This window comes from Dromaius novaehollandiae, chromosome 1, assembly GCF_036370855.1.
Source record: "Dromaius novaehollandiae isolate bDroNov1 chromosome 1, bDroNov1.hap1, whole genome shotgun sequence".
Lineage (NCBI taxonomy): Eukaryota > Metazoa > Chordata > Aves > Casuariiformes > Dromaiidae > Dromaius > Dromaius novaehollandiae.
Window position 1 is genome coordinate 10,773,610 of NC_088098.1, and position 20,211 is coordinate 10,793,820.

General features: G+C 37.3%; 1 protein-coding gene across 7 annotated transcripts in view; it reads right to left on the bottom strand.

Moving 5' to 3' along the window:
* Window positions 1–833: 833 nt before the first annotated feature.
* The window catches only part of ORC5 (origin recognition complex subunit 5), a 76,124-nt gene continuing 56,746 nt past the window's right edge, over window positions 834–20,211 (bottom strand). For 4 of the 7 annotated variants that reach the window (XM_026097656.2, XM_064505450.1, XM_064505451.1 and 1 more), the window contains 3 exons: window positions 16,702–16,788; window positions 7,928–8,040; window positions 834–2,566 (listed from right to left, as the gene is read on the bottom strand). In XM_026097656.2, the coding sequence (XP_025953441.2) occupies window positions 2,521–2,566; window positions 7,928–8,040; window positions 16,702–16,788 (246 nt within the window). In that variant the 3' untranslated portion in view covers window positions 834–2,520. The remainder of the gene's footprint in view (window positions 2,567–7,927; window positions 8,041–16,701; window positions 16,789–20,211) is intronic. The other 3 variants (XM_026097663.2, XM_064505454.1, XM_064505453.1) reach the window with 2 other exon arrangements.

Sequence of the window (20,211 nt, forward strand, 5' to 3'; positions counted from 1 at the left end):
CAAAAGATCATTATACTTGGTCTTTTTCTGTTTGTAACCCTTGTCCTTGCATCTCATCTCTCTTCAACTCACATCATAAACAGCTTAAAAAAAAACCCCACTTCTGAAATGGTTGTGTACTAAGCAACCTGGTAAAAATCCTATTTATTTCTTTCCAATGCAAGATCAGATATAAACGTAGGCTGACAATTATGTCTCTAACATGACACGATTTTATTGTGCATCAATAACCTTATGCAGGGCTACCTGTAAAGCTGCATTTTGTGTTTACCTTCTATTCTGTTTATTTGCATATCTGGCCTTATTTTTGAGAATTTCTGAAATTTTTATGTAGGTTAAATGGAAGTGGGATATTTTTTGTAATTTGCTGTTGGTAGTAAAGCTTTACAAAGAAATGCTTCTTGCAGTGTGCTTGGGAGGTACTGAGGTTTTCAGACATCCTGGCTACCACTGAGAGGAAGCTTCACAAGGTGGCATTGTCCCTTCCCAGCAGTACAGCCCTGCCCCACTTTGTTGATAGCAAGGTCAGCTGCAGAGTTTCTGAAATTTTATCACGCAGGACTTGTAGGATTTCACAAATTAGTATCAAACCCATCATGCTTCATAATAGCAAAATCTAGCTCTGATCAGGTATCACAAAAAGCTATGATGTACTGCTGTTGCTTTGCACTGCACAGTGGGACTAGTTTATGCCTGAAAAAAAAGCTCAAACTTTCCTGCTTCTCCAACTTTCAGCCCTAGGTAGTCATATGCTGGAGATGCACAATAGCTGAGCTCAGCCCATCACTAGCTCCAAAAGGAGATGCAGCTATAAAGTTCAGTGCAAACCACAGTTCATCTTACATACATTTTTATTAGTAAAACAATAACAGGCAATAAACATTCTGAGGCAGGTCAAGTATTTGCATCCAAGTACTTCAGCAAGTGTGACAAATGTTGCCACCTCATGGACAGGTGCAGGGTTTGATGCAGCTCAGCGGTAGGAAGGGAAGATCCCGGAGATGACTCATTCCTGCCCTTTCACATTCTCCTGAGGGGGGAAACGACAGTTTGGCCAGAAAGAGGCTTTTTTTGCTTTGACTCACCTGGTACTCGTACATTTGGGTCTGAATCCAGACTGAGAAGCTCAGCCACATATTCACGACTGAAGAAAGCAGCTACAAGTATTCTGCGGTATTTGACCATTTCCATTACCCGAGATCAACGGGGGTATTTTTCCTTTAAAAAAGCCAGAATGGTCAACATAGCGTGGTCTTGTACTGTCAGACAGTCAAAGGTCAGCACTTAGGAGCACAGTATCTGAGGAATACACTGGGGAACCTTTGGTTTTCAAGAGGGAGACAAAAATCTTCAGATTCACAAAGAACAGGTCTCCACACTCTTTATCCAAAATTGTCCTTAACTGGGCAGTAGCGGCAGTTGGGCATCCTCTACTTGTAAACTAGACACAATTTATAATTGGAGTATACTTTCTGCATAGATCAAGTTCATAGCCTGATATTCAATTTCAAATTAATGTTTACGTCTTCCTCTTACCTGGGTGCTGCAGTCAAAGATACATGGTATGACAACACACTGATTATTCAATATTCTGTCTCTTCTAGGGTACTGCTGCACGGACACTCCATCACCTGTTGAATTTCTACCTGCCTGATAGATAGGTAGCTGTGCTGTCCTCCCCTACAGACTAGATACACATATAAAAACACACAACAGTGTGTTCAATCAAAACACTATAATTTGCACTCAGTAAAACCAGATGAGCTTAAAAGGATTACCAAGTCTTAAAATAAAAACAGAACCTTTAAAGTTCGACATCTGGTTAGAATTGTAAGAGTCAACGATTTTTTAAATAAAAAAATCTCAGTAAAAATAGATTCACAGCTAGCATTTATGAATGGTCTGAAAAGAGACAGTATGCTGATAAATTGGGGAGTTTCCTATCATTGTGATCCTCCTGTAACAGTGTAACAGTCTGCCTACACATGACTGAAGAGAAAGGAGGATACCAGCTTGATTTTAAATATGTTCTTATGTTTACTGTATTTTGCTACTCCACTCTCCTAAAATGGTGGCCTCGGGAAAAGCTGCTTTGGCAGGCAATTGCAAAGATTCCTGTGGAGAGGAAGTGAAAAGACTGGGCATACAAACAAGGGCTGCTGCCATGTTCAAAGCACTGGGGAGAGTTCATAGAGCAAAATGCAGTCCTAAGTAAATGGGTTTCAGGCAATTTCAGTGTTAAGATAACATCATTAAGAGTAGAACAGATTGTGCTCAAACCCTGCTGTTTATAATTAACACATTGCTTCCAAATACTCCAGGGTCCCTGGTAAATAGTCCTCCGCTCAGATCCACCTAGACCAATCAGAGTATTTTCATCAGATTCCATGCTGGGCCAGCACCTGTTTGGACAAATCCAAAAGAGCCAAAATACTCTTCTTTCTGGCCAGCTAAGTAGAGAGAGGAACACAGCTTGCCTTAGTCATTGTCACAGTGTCCATATGGCTGTGAGGCTTGTTTTCACAAGAAATCGTACAAGTACTTTATTATGTCGAAGTTCACCGTCCTATAAGCAAAAAAACACAGCATATCAGAACAATCATCTTAACAGTGCTAAGACTTTAACCTATTTGGAGACAACACGTGGGAGATTCTGCACAATCAAAATCAAGCAATACCTTCCCCCTCTCCAAATGCAATTGAATATGGAAGACAATTTCTAATTTCTAATATTATTTACAGTACTTTTCTTTTGAGTCTTTAAATTTTGTAAGATTTTTCAAAATTAATATAAGAAGCTTTCTAGAAAAAAGTGAAAGATTCCTAATCATTAAGCAGTAAAAATAAATTTAAGTCAAAGTTGATACAAGTATATCTTCGCCTGGTCAACATTATACTCTAGTTGGAGATGCAAAGCAGCAATCTTTTATGCTATTGAATGTTTTGTTCATCTTCCAAACCACCTGTTTTAGCATGTAATGCCTAACTCCTTCATCTGTACTCATTTGCAGTCTGTGTTCTTTCAGTCTTGACACTAGTTGACCCACGTTCATAGCTAAATTTGAAAAAAACCAAGAATGCCACTCAATAGGATAGAAGATTTTAATGTATACTTTTGTACTTTGATGGCAGGCAGAATGAAATAGCAGGGGAATAAAACATATAATTATTTTTTTTTTGTCTCCAAATTCATTCTGCTGTACAATCCAACATTCAGACTTTAGGGTTTACTGTTTGAATAAATAACACAAATTACTGCATATAATGACAAGTATAAAATTAAAAGTTTTTTTTAAAGTATTCAATGATGCAAAAAATAACCACTCACAATGCTAAGTGAGATTAACTGGCTGAATGTCTTATTTGTTAGACTGCAATCATTTAATATTCTCTGTTCATGCATCATTTTGTAACCCACTTTTTAAAAAGTTTCTGTAAAACATTGCAGAAATTCCTGAGATACACAGCAAGAGATACTGCACTGGAGTCTAACTTTGTTGCTGGATTGTTGAGTAAAGAAAATTAACTGCCACTGTTAGAAGCATATTATGTTGTGTCACTTAAGAGCAAGTGCTTTAGTTATAACGCTTTCTGCAGAAACAACATCATACTCTCTAACAAATGCTGACCTTATCAACTAAATGAAACACAATTACCCTGCCATAACAGCTAGGATCATTAGAGATTATATTAAAAGATCCATCCCATTCAACAAACATTAAGGGATTTATACTTCAGAAAATTGTTGAGCCTACACCTGAAATTCTTTAAACAGAAATTTAAAGGTCCTAGTAAAGAAATATCTAACCTTATCTTCAGCCAAAAGTGTAAACAGTATGTCGTAAAAAGCATGGGAATACCTCTGCAGAGGCTGAATATATGCAATAAAACAGAGCTAGACCTGAAGTTCTGTGGTATTAAACAGAGTGACTGTGGATGGGCAGCAGTTGCCACACTAAAACATCCCAGGAAGAGACAAGGGCATACTACATTTTTCCACAAAACACATAGTTTTTGCTTTAAAAAAATGCACATTTCATTTTTGCTTAAAAAAATAAAGGAAAATTAAATACAGGCTGAACATCTTGAAGGGGTGCTGTGCAGAAGGGGAGAGAGCTCATACTTTTCTGTCCTGCTCTTTGCACTCCTCAGCTTTTTGTTAGGAACTATGCTAGGCAGCAAGGTGAGATGGTAACAAGGATGAGGTATCTTAAGATTTCAGTGACTGAATTTTAGCACTAGTACAATAATGGAGAAGAAGAAAATCGGGAGGTGGTCTGCTTAATTGAGATGTATTTTGGTTGAAATGGCAAAGTAGAGCCTTTTCCTTTTCAATAAATATTCCTCTCCCACACCTGGGTAAAAGCTACAGGCAGCTGCAACGTTATAGCGTAGCTAGAAAATGAAACTTCTTAAAGCACAAAAGATCACAGATTCACCCTTCAGCTGGCCCCATCTAGCCAAGAGGAAACTCACTTATCACGCGTTCATGAAACCTTGTCTCTTATCTATCGATTGTCCTTCTTTAAGAAGCAACAAAGAAAGAAACTAAATAAAAAGAAACCAAATAAAATTTTCTTGGAAAAGAAACTAAATTAAAAAAGCATAACAAAGGAACAAAGCAAGGAAAAAAAAAGAGAACAAGAGGAAAAAGAAAAGAACCACAGGCCAACTTTGAAATCTGTGAAGTCATTCAGTTATTCTATCCATGCAGCACGTAAGCACTTCCAAACTATTCGGAAAGAACAGAATCATTTCCTTCTTCACTTCCTCACAACACATAGAAAAATATCGTAGACGTGATATACGTATGTGTATCTGACCTAAATGAAGGCGAGCCAAAGCATTATACTGTGCATTAAGTTTTGAAGTGACAATGTCTGACAACCACATTTTCTGGTAAGCATGACCTGCATAGCACAAGTTTTGGTCCTGTGTTCTGGCCATCTCTAACTTTTGGCAGCTTTCATGGAGTCAGTGAAACTTTTCAGAGTGTTAAAGTTGCAGGGGCAGGGATGTCATTTTGGGCATCTTCATTCGGTTTAAGGAAGGACCCTCGAAGTCAGTACAGAGTCTATTAACTGGTCTCTGTATTCACAATAAGAGTTAGAGCAGAGACAAGAGCATGGGGATGTCTGAACGCACAATGATTGACGCTGCTAAGCAGATGGCCCTCTGTATTTGGTACCAGTGAGAGCTTTTTCAGGGCATCATTCACATGTGACTTTACTGCTGGGAACAGCAAATTGAGATAGTGAAGCACTGGAGGTCATGGCAGCATGGTCTAGCCAGGCCTGAATCGGAGCAAGTTCATTCTATGCCCTGTCCAATTGCAAATTGAAGTTAAGTGCATTTGTGGGGTTTACTGACATGTCTGTTGGACATTTAATAGGTCAGGAGAGCCACCGGTGCAATGATGCATTGCAATACTGTTTAAAAGGCAGGCTGCTCTGAAGTCCACTGTTACAGAGAAAAGATGGCCTTTTAAATATTTCTCCTTTTAGCAACATGTCATTTCTGGTCTCTGTTCTGGCTACGTACTGTTTTTCCAAGAGCTGCTAATAGGCTGGCTGTTGCAAAAGGTGTGAGATACTGCTGTTTTCATTTCATATAAACGAGACAAGGGCCTGATTGTTGCCTAGGTACTACATGCATTTCTGTCTGTACTTCATAGTCATCTCTCCTGACGGATCTGTAACCATCCTTGGACACTAAAACCGAAGGCTCTTAATGAACTAAATGAATTTTGGGGGTATCTACATTAATTTATTGGATTCATTTTTATCAACTACAGATCACACAAGAATGACTATATGGAAGAATTCTTATAACCTATATAGTTTTTATATTGTATTTAGAACAAACACTGTGTTTAGAATTAATATCAGTTCAGATTAAGATACTATAATGTGCCTTTTGGTAATGAAAATGACTAACATTTAGGAGCAGCATTTGTCCTTGACCTTCATTAAGTACAAAGAAAGTATGTAACTGCATCACATTAAAATAGTTCTTTGGCCTAGCTATGTCACTAAGATTAGTCCAATCCTGTTTTGAAAAAAAATCCTCTCTCAAAAATCCACTAAATTCATTCACTAAATAGGAGGCTGGTATTTTACTGATGTTATAATGCCCCCTGAAGCAACAGAAAGAGATGAATTAGTTTTGGTGAAACTAAATAAAACAAGAAACAGTAGTTTGCTCAGGAAATTTTTCTTTTGCTTAGAGTTTCAATGATTATTTGAATCTGATTACATATTACTGATTTATTCTTTTCCATTCTTTTCTTAACTCCTCAGAGGATACTATTTGCATTTTCTTGTACTTTATACTCAAATCCTGCAGACTTTTCCTCTGGCAAACTATCCACATTGTGATCTGAGAGAACTGTATCAATTCCCTGCCCATTCCAAAAAGAGGAGAAAAACCTTATGCATAACGACAATCCAATGAAATTCTCAATTAATGAGTATTTCTTGATCTCAGAGAAATGCTTGCACACAATTATGTGATGAATTAGAAATAATAAGTAGAAATTTAGAATGTTAATGGACTGCTACTGAAAGCCTTTGGGGTTTTGTTTTACATTTGAAAAAAATTTTGTTTTCTATTGAAGCTACATTAAAAGAGATTGCATTCCAATATTTCTATTATGCAAGTATTTTCTCTATTGCTCTTCTAGGTAAGTCCAAACCAGTATTTAAAAACTTCCCTATGTTGTAACTTGGACCTAATACAACTTAAAGCATTTATTGCTTGGAAGCCTAATCTATTTTTGAGTTACTTTGGAAAAACGCTAATAAATGAGCTAGCCTCACTCGTGTGAGCCTGTATCTCACACAGCAAGAGACTTTCCCAGGAAATTTTGTAAAACTCTCTATGATATAAAAATAAAAATTATAGCTATAAAGTTTGAGCCACTCCTGCCAAAGAAAAGCTCTTCCCCTAAAGGAAAGTAATGTTGTTAGTAAAAGAAAGGAAATAAACAAAACCCAAACAAGTGTGAGGAATATTCACAACATTTAATTCGCGATATACTAAAGTATGATGAATTATAGTCAGATAATCGTATCAAACTAAAATCAAGAGCAGACAGAAAAGCTTCATTCACCACATTTCAAAGTTAAAATAACCTAATTAAAAGACAAATGCTAATGCCACTATATTACCACATAAGTATGATTTAGGTAAGTTACGTAAACAGAAAAAAAAAAAAAGCTTCTCAAAGCCTTAGCACTCCACACTGTCTACGGATAGTTACCACAACATTAGCATCAAGGACACAAACTTTCACTACCACATTTCTGTATGAAGAATAAAATTTAGGGTGTTACCTGAGGTCTCTGAATCACAGGCAACCGCACCATATATAAACCCTTTCATAGACTGATCAAATGAAATTTGATCAAAAATCTGTCTGAACTTGGCAAAGGGCTACACATTCTCATTCCTCACTCCTTCATGGTAGCAGTTTCATTACAGCACGCACCTCCTCATCAAAACAAGTACAGAAAAAAGTAAGGGCAGTTCCATTTTTCTGAATCACTACAACAGAGATGGAAGAAGTTCGTAGACGCTTTGTATGACATAGGACACTCGAATGTCTTTGTCTTGATTCCTCAGAAAGATATTTCTTTAGTTTATCTTGCCATTTTAAAATTGCGAGCTCTTGAAGACAAGGATTCTTCTGTTTGCTTGTACAGATAACAATGCAATGAAGATCTATTTTGGAAAGATCTCACTGAACTGCTGGAATATAGACAAATAGGCAATGCATTTTTCAGTAGCCTTTTCTCTATGCTTAGAAAGTGTCTATTGATTCTTGTTGTGACCTGCAGAGAGCTAATAAAAACACTAAGCAAATACTGCTTTTGAAATCTCATTCAAGTCAGCACATAAAACACTAAACAGTGTCTAACAGGCTCACCTTGCAATAGCTCTGATGAAATCCAGAGATACAGTACATTTGTACCTGGGCCCATCAAGCTGGTCATTATGGCCAACCAAGGCTAACAGCTGGAGTGTCACAAGTGAGGTGATCTATGAACAAGAGATATAAGTAACATTAGACACTTTTGTGAATGTGATTAGCAATAGCCAAATACTTTTTTTCCCCACTTGTCATCAATATATCTTTCCCAAATCACCATATGGCCACACTTCTTTGGAAAACCGCTCATACTTGCTCGCTGATTTTCATGCAGTTCTGCAGCAAGCAGAATCAGAAATATATATATATATATATATATATATATATAGAATTACACCATAATTACACCATTACATTTGCAGCACAGGCAGTGACACGCATAGGCTTTACCCTTTACCCTTTCTATCAAGGGTTATCCTGGAGTTCTGATCAGAGAAAGGCTGGTGGAGGTGGGTAATAGCATGAGTTGAACATTTTCCATATCTCTGCTTAACAGCTAGGACAGAGTTTGAGTCTCTTTCCTTTAAATCTGAAGACCTCCCCTTGAATTTTTCCATTCAAAGCTGGATACTCTTGTGCCAATTCATATGCATTTTGAGCAGATGGATAGAATCACTCTACTCAGCTAAAGAGACTTTCGAGGTTGGAAGGTTAGATAGCAAAAGGCCTGAAGATTTTGTGCATAAAAAGAGCAGGGCCTGAAAGGAAACAAATTTGCCTACATACACACGCAATGTCTTGATAGAGCCATTTTACCAGTATAGCAGTGTACAAGTATATTTTTCACCACCTTCTTCCCACTAAATGATGACCGTGGCATCACCGAAGTGCAGTCATAGGATGTCAGCATTAAATGCAACCAGTCTGTTCTCTCTCAGTGAGAAGAAATAGCGTAGATTCTTCTGTCTCCCTACCTCCACTCAGCCCCAGGGGAAGGAAAGAGGGAAAAGTGGATGAGCAGAGACATTTTCCCTTGTCTGTGCTATAGTTGCTGACAATTCAGTGTAACAAGGTTACATTCTGTATAGCACTGATTCTATAAAGCATCTCACCACAGTCCTACTTTCAAAAAACAGCCAGCTATGACCTAGCTCTGTGTAATGATACTTATATAGAAAGAAATATTCTCTGAAGAATAAATAGATCAGGAAAGACAGCATCAATTCAAACCTTCAAGAATGCATGTTACTATAAAGCAGCAGCAAGTTCTTATCAGCATAAAAAAATACACTTATCTCAGTTATAACCCTACTCTTTTGCTGAAAGTGAACTTCATCCGTACTGTGCAGGAGATAAGAATACTTATTACAGTGCTCCCTTAAGTAGACATACTATAAAAAGACACCTACCTATGAAACAGAAAAGTTATGATTGCCAAGAATGGGGCAATTTTTATAAAAGCCTATGTTTAACTTTCTTTTATATGGCATTAGACAACAAAAGCTTGGATTTCATCATTCTGCAAAGTATGTGGAGTTTGGTCATGGAATATTGGCCTACCTGTGCTGACAAAGACGAATGCTGTGTAAATAATTCAAGTCTCTAAATTACATTAGAAGTAGCAGACAATTTACAATATTTTAGCATTGACAGCATTTAAGAACTCAGTGTATGGTAAATTACTCAAAATCTAGTTCAGGAATCACTTGGAACAACTGTCATTGACTTGAAACCAACCTCAAATCCTCAAATTTGCTGGTTGTTGGTGTTTTTTTTTTTTTTTTTTTTTTTTTTTTTTTAGTACTTATAAGTTAGCACATTTTTCCACGTTCTTCCTTCAACAAATGTCTTCATTCAATCAAGGAAGATGCACAATGGTGGAATCTGCTACTACAGCTTCTATTTTACACCCCAGTGCACTATTACTGGTTAATCATTTCTGCAATATATGCTTGCAGCTGGCCTTACATTCAGAACTTACCAATCAAAGCAGGTTATGCCCTGCAGAAGCAATGGCATGAGGCTCATAAAAGCTTCTAAAGAGCACACCAAAAGCCTAGATAGCTTGGAGCCAGACCCAACCAAATTTTATGTGGGAGGCAAAAGCAACTCTGCTGCTACATTACAAATGTCCCAGTTCTCCTTTAACAACAAATAGTAACCATTTTTTTTCCCAGCTCTCACTAAATGCTCTAAAGGAAACATAAGGTCAGCAGTGTAAAATTGCTTACTCAAAGCTGACTCTACAAATCTGAAACAGTGTCAGACTAGATGCTACGTGTCATTAATGTTTTAGGATCAATATGTTACAAAATATGAAGGTTTTGATCATCAGTTAGAGTAAAAAAGTTATTTACTTAGCAAACTGCAACCCTTCACTCATTTCTTTCACAAATGCTCTATTTATTTAGCTTAATAAAAATGTCATTCCAGCTAAATGAGTGCTTAAACAGTGAACCCTAGTACTGAGATTGCTTAAGAAAGCAATAGATAGAACTGCCATTTTCCATTCATGCAAGTTAAGAACTGGTTTTATCTCCAAAGAGTCCCAGCAGAGACAAAGAGAAAGAACACGTATCTAAGGGGAGTAAATAGCAACCAGCTCCACTACAGACTGCCTACATGTTAGCTGCTAAAATACAGCTTATGCATTAGATGGTAAAACACCTAACTCGTGAGTCTTTGGAGCGGAATTCAAAACAGTTACAGACATCTGTCCTGTACCTGGGGAAAGGCAGGGATCTCAGAAGGGCAAATCCAAAGTCCTGCAGCAGGCAGCAGTCGAGAGCTTCGTTTGCAATGTTTTTTCACCAGGTTCAGGAAGAATCAAAACCAGCGAACAAGTTCTGCCACCCCAAAGCAATGAGTCCTTGTTTTTTTCTACTTCAATCAAACGCAGCAGGACTCTTTTGCTGATGGATCAGCCACAGGATTGGGTAACATTTTTTGCAGTAAGTTGATTCATCACAAAAAAAGACTCAGTTTCTGTAGACCTGGATTTATTAACTAGTTCCTGAAATATTTTGGGCTGAACCTATCTTTTTAGACTAGATTCGTAAGAAGAAATGGTTGTCTCATGCTTCTTCAGCATAATAGCCAAATGGTTAAAAAGCTTTGTAGGACATGGATGGTTCAATTCCCTCTGGACACAAAGGATCTGAGCACTTCTTAGCTGAATGTCTAACAAGCTGGGATAGGAGAGGAAGGAAGAAAAATCTGTGGGAAATCTGCTTACTGGAACTGATCTATTTTGTATAAAATTGCACGCATGTAACAGTCTCTGTGTCTAGTTAGGGCACTCACCTTGTAAGCAGGATACAGTGGAACGAACTGAGTTTTAGATATCTATTTGTAAGCAAAATAAAAGAGGCCATTATCATTTTCATGTTCTGCTAATTCTTAAAGTCAAAGTGCTGCTCATAATTTAAGCCCTCAGTTTTACTATTTCAGTAGTTCAGATGGTGTAAATCTTGGGAGGAGATGTCTTCTTAACTGAAGATACATGAAAAGTTTGAACTACATTTGCAAAATGTATTTGGGAAAACAGAAATGCAATGTTAAACCAATAGCAACTAGCAAAAAAAGCAGTTTTCAAAGATTTTTTTAAAAATACCATGGACTACAGTGGCTGTATTTCATTGTCACAAAAGCTTGGAAAAAATATCTAGCAAGAACAGACTAGAAACTAGCCAGAAAAACTGTATGGGTGACATTAAAAAAAAGCATATTTATTGAGACTCTTTTGAACAAAAGAAATTACAGCTGGAAGAAATATTGTACAACTATTTATGAAATAAAAATTAATGTGGTAATAATTTAATCTCAGTTAAAGGAAAAAGGGCCAGAATACCAGCAAAAGTTAATGATAAGCAAATGGAATTATCTGCAGGAATAATGAGAAAGTCTGAAGAAAAACTATTGATCTGAAAGACATGAAGTAACAGGGGTCATTGATATGTTTAAAAGTCAACCAGGACTGAGCTTTCTTTGAAATAGGTTTGTGTGAGAAAGGTACCGCTAAAAGCAAGGTGCGAACAATCATAAAAGCGTGGCTGACAGCAGTAGCCAGGAGGAAACGATGGCTCCCGAAGACTCACTAGTCAATGGCAGACATTTAATCCTCCGGAAAAAAACAAAGTAACTCACAAGCCATCTCCGAAGGCTGCACTTTTCCTATCAGACTGAGCTAACAGATGGGCCTAGCACCATTCCCCGAACAGGGACAAAGGCTGGCTTTGTGGGCACGCCGGCTGCGGGGAGAGCACATAAGTCCAGAAGTGAGAACTGCCCCTGCGCCAGGCTGGGCTCTCGCCAGCTGTGCAGCAATGGGCTGGCAAACATCTGCAGAGGTGCACAGCTCCAGCAGAAGTCACACCAGAGACGCAGAGACCAGTTCTTTTTTAATCATCTTCTGAATGCAGTCAAGATGTTTTTGACATTAACACAGCCACAAATAGAAAAAGGTACTCGAGACACAATCTTACTGGCAATACATAGACAAACTATCTTCCCCTTACTTCGGTAACACCTAAACAGGTCGCTATACAGGGTGCTTCAGTGCATGGCAAATGTACGTGCCAACTCCTGTGGCAGCTACCCTCAGTGAGCCAGTTTGCCTTGCAAGCCTTTTCTCCTATAAATATTTGCATTTGCTGGGTCCCCCCCTCATTAGTTATTTTTGCATCTCCCTCGCATAAACATTACTTTGTTATTTTATACTGACTCTCCAGGATCTTGTGCATTATCCCTTTATCTGTAGTAGCAGCATACACCATACCTCACAATTTTAAACTAATTTCTGGCATTTTCATCAAAGTGTTGATACATCTTTTCCAGATGATTTCTTCAGATTAGGTCAAATAGTTTGGCACTGGTTGCAGTTATGGTTAGTAGGGACGCCAACATTTTAAAGGACAAAGCTAATAACAATAAACTATCAATACTTATCCAGGCTAATCTGAACAAAACTTTCAAGTCACAGATGTGTTGACAAGCTCCAGATGTGACACACTATATTCACTAAATGTTTCATAACAACAACTGACTACCTCTGATACAATTTGTCCTTTATAAACCAGGAAATTCCACAGATCAAGATCATTCCATGTTATTGAAACCATTATGTAATACCATCTTTTTCATGAATGTACTTAATTTTATCATAAAAGCAAGAGTTATTTTCCCCAGTGCAATGACTCCCACAGAGGACTTTTCCAGGATCTTATTAATACATGAATAGGAAATTTGCTCCAATTTCCTGATTAATTTTAGTCATGACTAATTTACAACAATCTTTTTGTAAATCAAATCTTTTTATATTTGTTATTCTGAATCTCTGTCTTCATCATTTTCTCTGACTGTACTTCACCCACTATAAACCTAGATGGTATTTTACAGATTTAAACAAGTGACACCTTTGGCTTCTTCAAGGATTTATCACACTGGTGGCTCAGCCAGTCACTAAGACAGCCAAACCTTCCTCCTCTTCCTCATATTTCTAAAGGATGATCCTTATGCTTTTAGAATAAATATTTATTCACCCTAAGTATATGACCTTGAACTTCACACTGTTAAGTCCATTCCATTTGCATCATATTCACCACATCTTCATAGCAGAGAAGTTTATTAATTCCAAGGCATGCAACCTTGAATTTTACACTACTAAATCCTTTGTATTCCACTGTTTGGATCATAAAGGTCATTCTTGTATTGTACTTTCCCACTGTATAATCAGTGTTTACCAACTTTGCCTCATTCTACTCACTCTTACTTTTGGTGTTCCATTTACTACATAACATTTGGAAAAAAAAGAAAAGTGTTGCTTATTTCATAGAATTGAATCTTTTGCTTTTTCCCTTTTCCCCCTCCCTTCCTGTTGCAAATCATCCTACCCTCTAATGTCCTTCAGACCACAGAACACCTTTCTGCATATTAGAGGCTGACTATTTCTAGTACTTCTTTCTGCGGCTGGCTTCCTTGCTGGCTTTTCTCTTCAATCTCAAGTGAGAGAAATATATTTTCTTCCCCTGAGGAGACATTTCCTCACCTTGCCCTTACATTCATACTCTTTTTAGAATCAGCTCTCTTCAGTTAGCAGTCTGGCTTCTAGGTCTTCTTGTTTAGTGACTACCCGCAAATCTCGAGTCCTCTGTGCAGCATCCTTTCATCTTTTCTCTATAATACTCCCTCCTATACTTTCTTGTTATCTCTAGTCTCCACATCATCTCTTCCACAAACTAACATTTTCAAACAATTTCTTAAAATGGAGTGCATGGAAAGGCTAATAGGAACAGTGAAACAAGAGCCAGGAAACTTCCTATGAAACTAAAAAGGACAAGTTAAAAAAGGCAAGCAAAAACTCATGAGGAGTCATTTTTTCCCACCAAATTTATAGTTGATCTGTGATACTCTTTGCCACAGAAAATGGGGTGAGGTAAGGGTTTTTGTGGATTTAAGAAAGCAACTGGACATGTTCATGAAAGAAAACAGAATCACAGGTTAATGAAGAACATCAACTCTGGGCCAAGCACTTAAGCCACAGGGAGCAAGAAGCTGTAATACATCCCAGACAAAATTTATTCTGCACTTGCCCTGTTCTCTTATTTTTCCCTACGTGATAGTAGTCACTGTAAGTAGTAAAACAATGGGTTGGATCTAGTTCTGGTTGGATCTAGTATGGCTGTTATAACACATTCACTAAAGGCCAAACATATCATCTGCATCTTCTACATCCTATCATTTTGTGTTTCCCCTTCACCTTTCTCTTGGGTCTTTACAATGCCTTTCTTACTACTGACTAGTGCATTCTCTTCATAGTCTGCAGTCTTAAAAAAAAGACGAATAATGAAAATCCAGCTTTTTCTGGCCATCATCTGGAAAACTTTTGTTGGTAGCAGGTATCTCAAAACCTTTTGCATAGATTAGCCCTGCCCATTCATTATTACAATAACATAACTTTTAAAAAGTAATTCAATAGTTGGTACATTTCAGAACTATACTTAAATGAATCTTTCCATTATAAATGAAGTTGCTTTCTCTTCAGAATTTTTATTCACTGGGAAAAAGCCCCTTTTTCCTCTTAGCACATTAACTTTAGCATTAACTCAATTTGCACAAGGAGAAGAAGGAATATAAAAAGCAATTCACAATATTCTGCCTCAGTCTGCTCATCAGTTAAAAGAAGGATAAAATCTCTATGGAGTGATACCAGGATAAATCAGTATTTCTGAGTCAGTTCCTTTACTCTGAGGATCAATTAAAGTACTTTGAGATCTACCCTAAAAGGCATGCTACAAACTTGTTTAACGTGGTGTTTTGTGAGAGGATCAAATTATTCCCATACTTGAGAGTATATTTAGAAATCTTGTCAGAAATTTATAAGACTCTTAGAACTGATCATGGGGGAGTTTGTTTTGATTCTCCAAAACACACAAAACCAAGGATCCCACGTGCTTGAAATCTGTTGTAGGTGCCTGCATCTTAGTTACTTCATAACTACTTGGGAGAGGCACTCCTAAGCACAAGCAGTGCAGATATGAATTGTAGGCAGATAATTCACAAGTACTCCCCTTTCTATTACATGGTTAAAAACCAGAGCAACCAAAGATGATAACAGATGGTCAAAGAAACACTTGGGGAATGAATTTACAGTTATATTGACTCCTTAAGTCAGGTAGTTTCATAAAGCAGACACCAGACAAAATTTTTCAAGACATAGGCAGTACCTAGGTAAAAGAAGTATTATTTTTTTAAAGGTTAAATTCTTGCATCAGAGGCCTCAAGTTCCAGGTGGTTTTTTAGAAGCCAAGAAAGGTGTCACAAAGATTGGTTTCTTGAAGTGAACCTTTGCATAATACCTGTTTTTTCATATAATGAACTATGCACATAGCCTTAAATCCCCAAATCTACAAAAACTTTCACCCGTATAAGATTTCTATACCACAACAGCAGCATTCCTAGATATTATAGGAGAAGTACAAAATTAAACCAGAAAAAAGTAACCTTAAGTATACTACCAAGTATACACTGAATCTTAATTATAGGACGTGATATTCACATTTGCACAAGGCCTCTAAATTTTTAATGTTATATCAGTAAAATATAAAACTGTAAATAATGATCTAATCTAAATTACTATCCTCCTATTGCTATGTAAATAAAGGAGTTTTTTTTGTTTGTAAATATAATTTTACATTCACAAATAATTAAAGCAATTAGGATTTCTAACCTGTCCCAAGGACAAAAATCTGCGCTGTGTATATGCCAAGAACAGAATTCATGAACATGAACGATAGTTCTCAGAATCAGATGTTTGGGAGTATCTTCTGAGACCAAATTACTTTGCTTTCTCCAATATGGAAAAATATTTTCAATGCGTGTGTTAACTGCAGTCTTTTTTTGGATGATCGTGATAGTTAAGTGTTGAAAGAATACTGATCCAAACCTTGTATAAGGAAACAAGTTATTCAGAATTTTTAATTAAACCACCCCAGGAGGATTTGACCTAAATACTTTTGAAATATAAAAAACAGACATACTATCCACAAGGCTAGACAAATGATAACATACATGGTAGTCTGATGTGGGAGTTGGCTCTGAAAAATGGCTATTAAACCAAATCAAACCAAAGGTACACTCAAATATAATGTGTGAAAACTCATCATCTTTAAAGATGGTCCATAGTAACATGCTGCACCTCCACTTTTCAAAAGAAGCACTGCAAAAGACAGAAATCAATCCTATAGTTGTTGTGACTACACAAAAATGTGCACATTCTAGTCGTTCTGTAATAAGAATAAATAGTAACATAAATAAAAATAGAAACAACTCACATCACTGAAGTGCATCAGTACTATCACATGCAACAAAGATTCCTCCTGATCCAGTATGGTGCCTCTTGAAAAGGCCAGCAAGGGACGCTTAGTAAAGAGTATAATAAGAGTGTAAGTATAGAGAAATCCTTTCCCTGGTATAACTCGTGGCTTCTACTAATCTGCATCTGAGAGACCTTGATATAGGTATGAAATTGTTCACATACATGGATCTGACCTGTTGAAATATGACAGTTCAAGTTGCTTTCATATTGTAAAACTGGAGCTAAAAAGACTGTTGAACTCTGAAGTTAATGCACCTGATCAATGAATTGAAGAAGTTTAGTATTTACATGCAATCTCGTAATGAGAAATTAGAAACGACGGTACTGTCTAGCTCACAGCAAGATCTGCATAAGCAGTACTGAGTCACACTAGGTTTTATGCCCTCAAGCAAGGGAGACGCGAAAGAACTCTCCTGATTTGAGAGAGATACTTTCATGTAAGAAAGGGCCTACTTAAAATTCAGTTTCATATCTGATGTTAGATCCTGCACTCACAAAAAGTTAAAAACAAAGCTCTTACACAAAAGCAATTCAGAGTAACAGTTATTCTCCTGTTCAAAATCTTCACTTACAAAATCTGGACATGTAAAGCTTATACTCTGGTATCTTTGTTCACAGGTACCCTTTAGCAGAACAGGCAAAACCCAAGGAGGAACACAAGTCCAACTTCCAGTTTGGCAGGGAGTACTAGAGCGTCACCATGCAGCACAATAGAAGAGAGGACACCACAAGATCACTCTTCTAAGCAGCTGGGAAGGGGCAGATCTGGAATCCCCCTTCCCAGAATGTCCAGCGAAATAGCAACACTAGTACAAAGAGAATATTCTGCTCTGGATCAGTAGATCTCTCACAGTTTAGTCCTGCCAGGAGCAAGAGAAAGAACAGGATGAAGATTGTGATTCAGGAAGCCAGTCCACCCCTCTTGCTACTTGATGAACAGTGAAACCATGAATGTTTCCTTACTGTAACATAGCACAAAACTGATGGGTTCTAACCTAAAGTGAGAAATTTCATTTTTATTAAAAAAAATCTGTAACTGTAATTTAAGTATTTAGCTATACAACAGAGACTATAAATTTACAGCAACAACTTGTACAAGTCATTCTACGGAATGTAAAGCTTTCAGTCACCCATGCATTGATAAGTCATGAAATATTAAAAATTTAAATTCAATGACCTGTTAAATACGTTACATGCAATTGCAAAAGATATCTATAAATATCCTTAAACCTCCTAAACAAGCGATCCTTAAAAGTGGTCACAATTACCAATTTTCCCATCTTTTCTTCAGTTATACTTGGTTTTATCAGATAAAGAGCATGAAACATCATCTGTCAGCATGAAATATCATCTGTCAGCAACTAATTTGGGGGGGGGCAAAACCCATCACCCCCCACTCTTCAAACAGACTGTTTTCACATTCAGTTTCTGTCACCGTTTAACGCAACTGTGAAATTCTGCTCGTTATGCTACATATCACTTAGTTTTCCTAACCTGGAAAAAAAAAATACTGTTTCAAACACTAAGTGTTCTGGACTCCCCAATAAAAGAGAGACATGGAGCTACTGGAGCAAGTCCAGCACAGGGCTACGAAGATGATTAGGGGACTGGAGCATCTCTCCTATGAGGAAAGGCTGTGAGAGCTGGGACTGTTCAGCCTGGAGAAGAGAAGACTGAGAGGGGATCTTATCAATGTATACAAGTATCTTAAGGGAGGCTGTCAAGAGGATGGGGCCAGACTCTGCTCAGTGGTGCCCAGCGACAAGACAAGAGGCAACGGGCACAAACTGAAACACAGGAAGAACTTCTTTACTGTGAGGGCAACTGAGCACTGGAACAAGTTGACAAGAGAGGTTGTGAAGTCTCCTTCTCTGGAGATATTCAAAACCTGCCTGGGTACGATCCTGTGCAACATGCTCTAGGTGACCCTGCTTGAACAGGGGGGTTGGACTAGATGATCTCCAGAGGTCCCTTCCAACCTCAACCCTTCTATGATTCTGTATATGTTTTGTGTAAGAAAGTTAGTAATCAAACAAGATAACAGATGAACTAGTGAACAAGTGTGCTATTATATTGGTCAATAACTGACTAATGGGTCAATGAATTTAACTGCATTGTACCTGTAGAAGAGTAACAAGCAGGAAGGATATGCTCAAGTTTGAATGGGGGGAGAAACAAATTTTATCTCATCATTTATTACATCTAAGCAATCTATTCTGATTGTTTAGTTCTCGGAACAGTGAATGCATAAAAAAATGCATTCCATTTAAATACCTGCAAAATTGATGTCTTGTATTGCTTAGGAACAGTGTGCAGCTAATTAGTGTTTGTCCTGCTTATATAGCATTCAGTTATGATAATATTTGGATGGATAGAAACAAAGACACCCTGGATTCTTAAAAACATATTGCTATATATATATATATATATATCAAATTAAAATGTGTGAAGTTAAAAAACAGTCAATGTGGCTCCTAACTCATCATGAGCGCTTTATGGAGTAATAAAGAAATAAAACAAGAGTAAAACAAGAGTAAAACACTGACGTGCTGTACAACGCAATTTCCACAGATAATCCAGGAATGGATTAAAAAGCATAGAACCACCAACATGAGGTGTCATATTTTAATTTCTGTGGAATACAACACAATCAAGAAACACAAGTGTCAGGTTTTCATGGCTAACCTACTTGCTTTTGCAGATGATGGTTGCGATACCCAGTATATTTTTGGAATATTCGTTGTGACAGAATTTTCAGAGTTTTTTGTAATAATCAGTAAATATAGATCTGAATTTCTGAACATTAAACTTAAATCATCACAAAAAGGTTTACTCTGCAAAAGGTTTACTAAGCTGATCATCAAACTCTGAAAAAATTTTTTAAAGAGACCAGCAAATAGCTACAAAAAGGAAGGAAAAAGTCAAGCAATCAATGAAGTCTTTTGATCTTATGGATGAGAGATAGTCACCCCCATTCTAATACAGCTACTGTCTGCCATAGTGAAAAAAATCAGGAAGAAAATGAAACTGAAGAAACAGAGAGGAAGCACTTATCCAGCAAAGAAACTGCTAGGGCCTAATGAAAAGCTACTTGTCATTGCAATTGTGTGCGCTATATCTTAAACAATTCATCTCCTTGGAGGCCTTTCACATAAGCTTTCCAGAAGATAGTCTTGGGAGTTAGTTATCAATTATGTAAACTCCTTAGTAAGCAGAAACAGAACTGTTCCTCAAGTACATTTTAACCTATCCATAGGAGAATCCCCACTGCAGTCAGTAAATGTTAAAAAAATGGTATCAAAGAACCAACTGCTCAGGAAGTATTGGCATGGATGTCTGTTGTTCCTTACTAAGAGAAACTCAAGCAGCAGGGGAAAAATGTTGTACAGGGTATTCTCTGGTTAAAACCACTTAACCTGGAGGACCTTCCCTCTCTGCCGCTGAAGATTCAGACCTTCTTTACAAG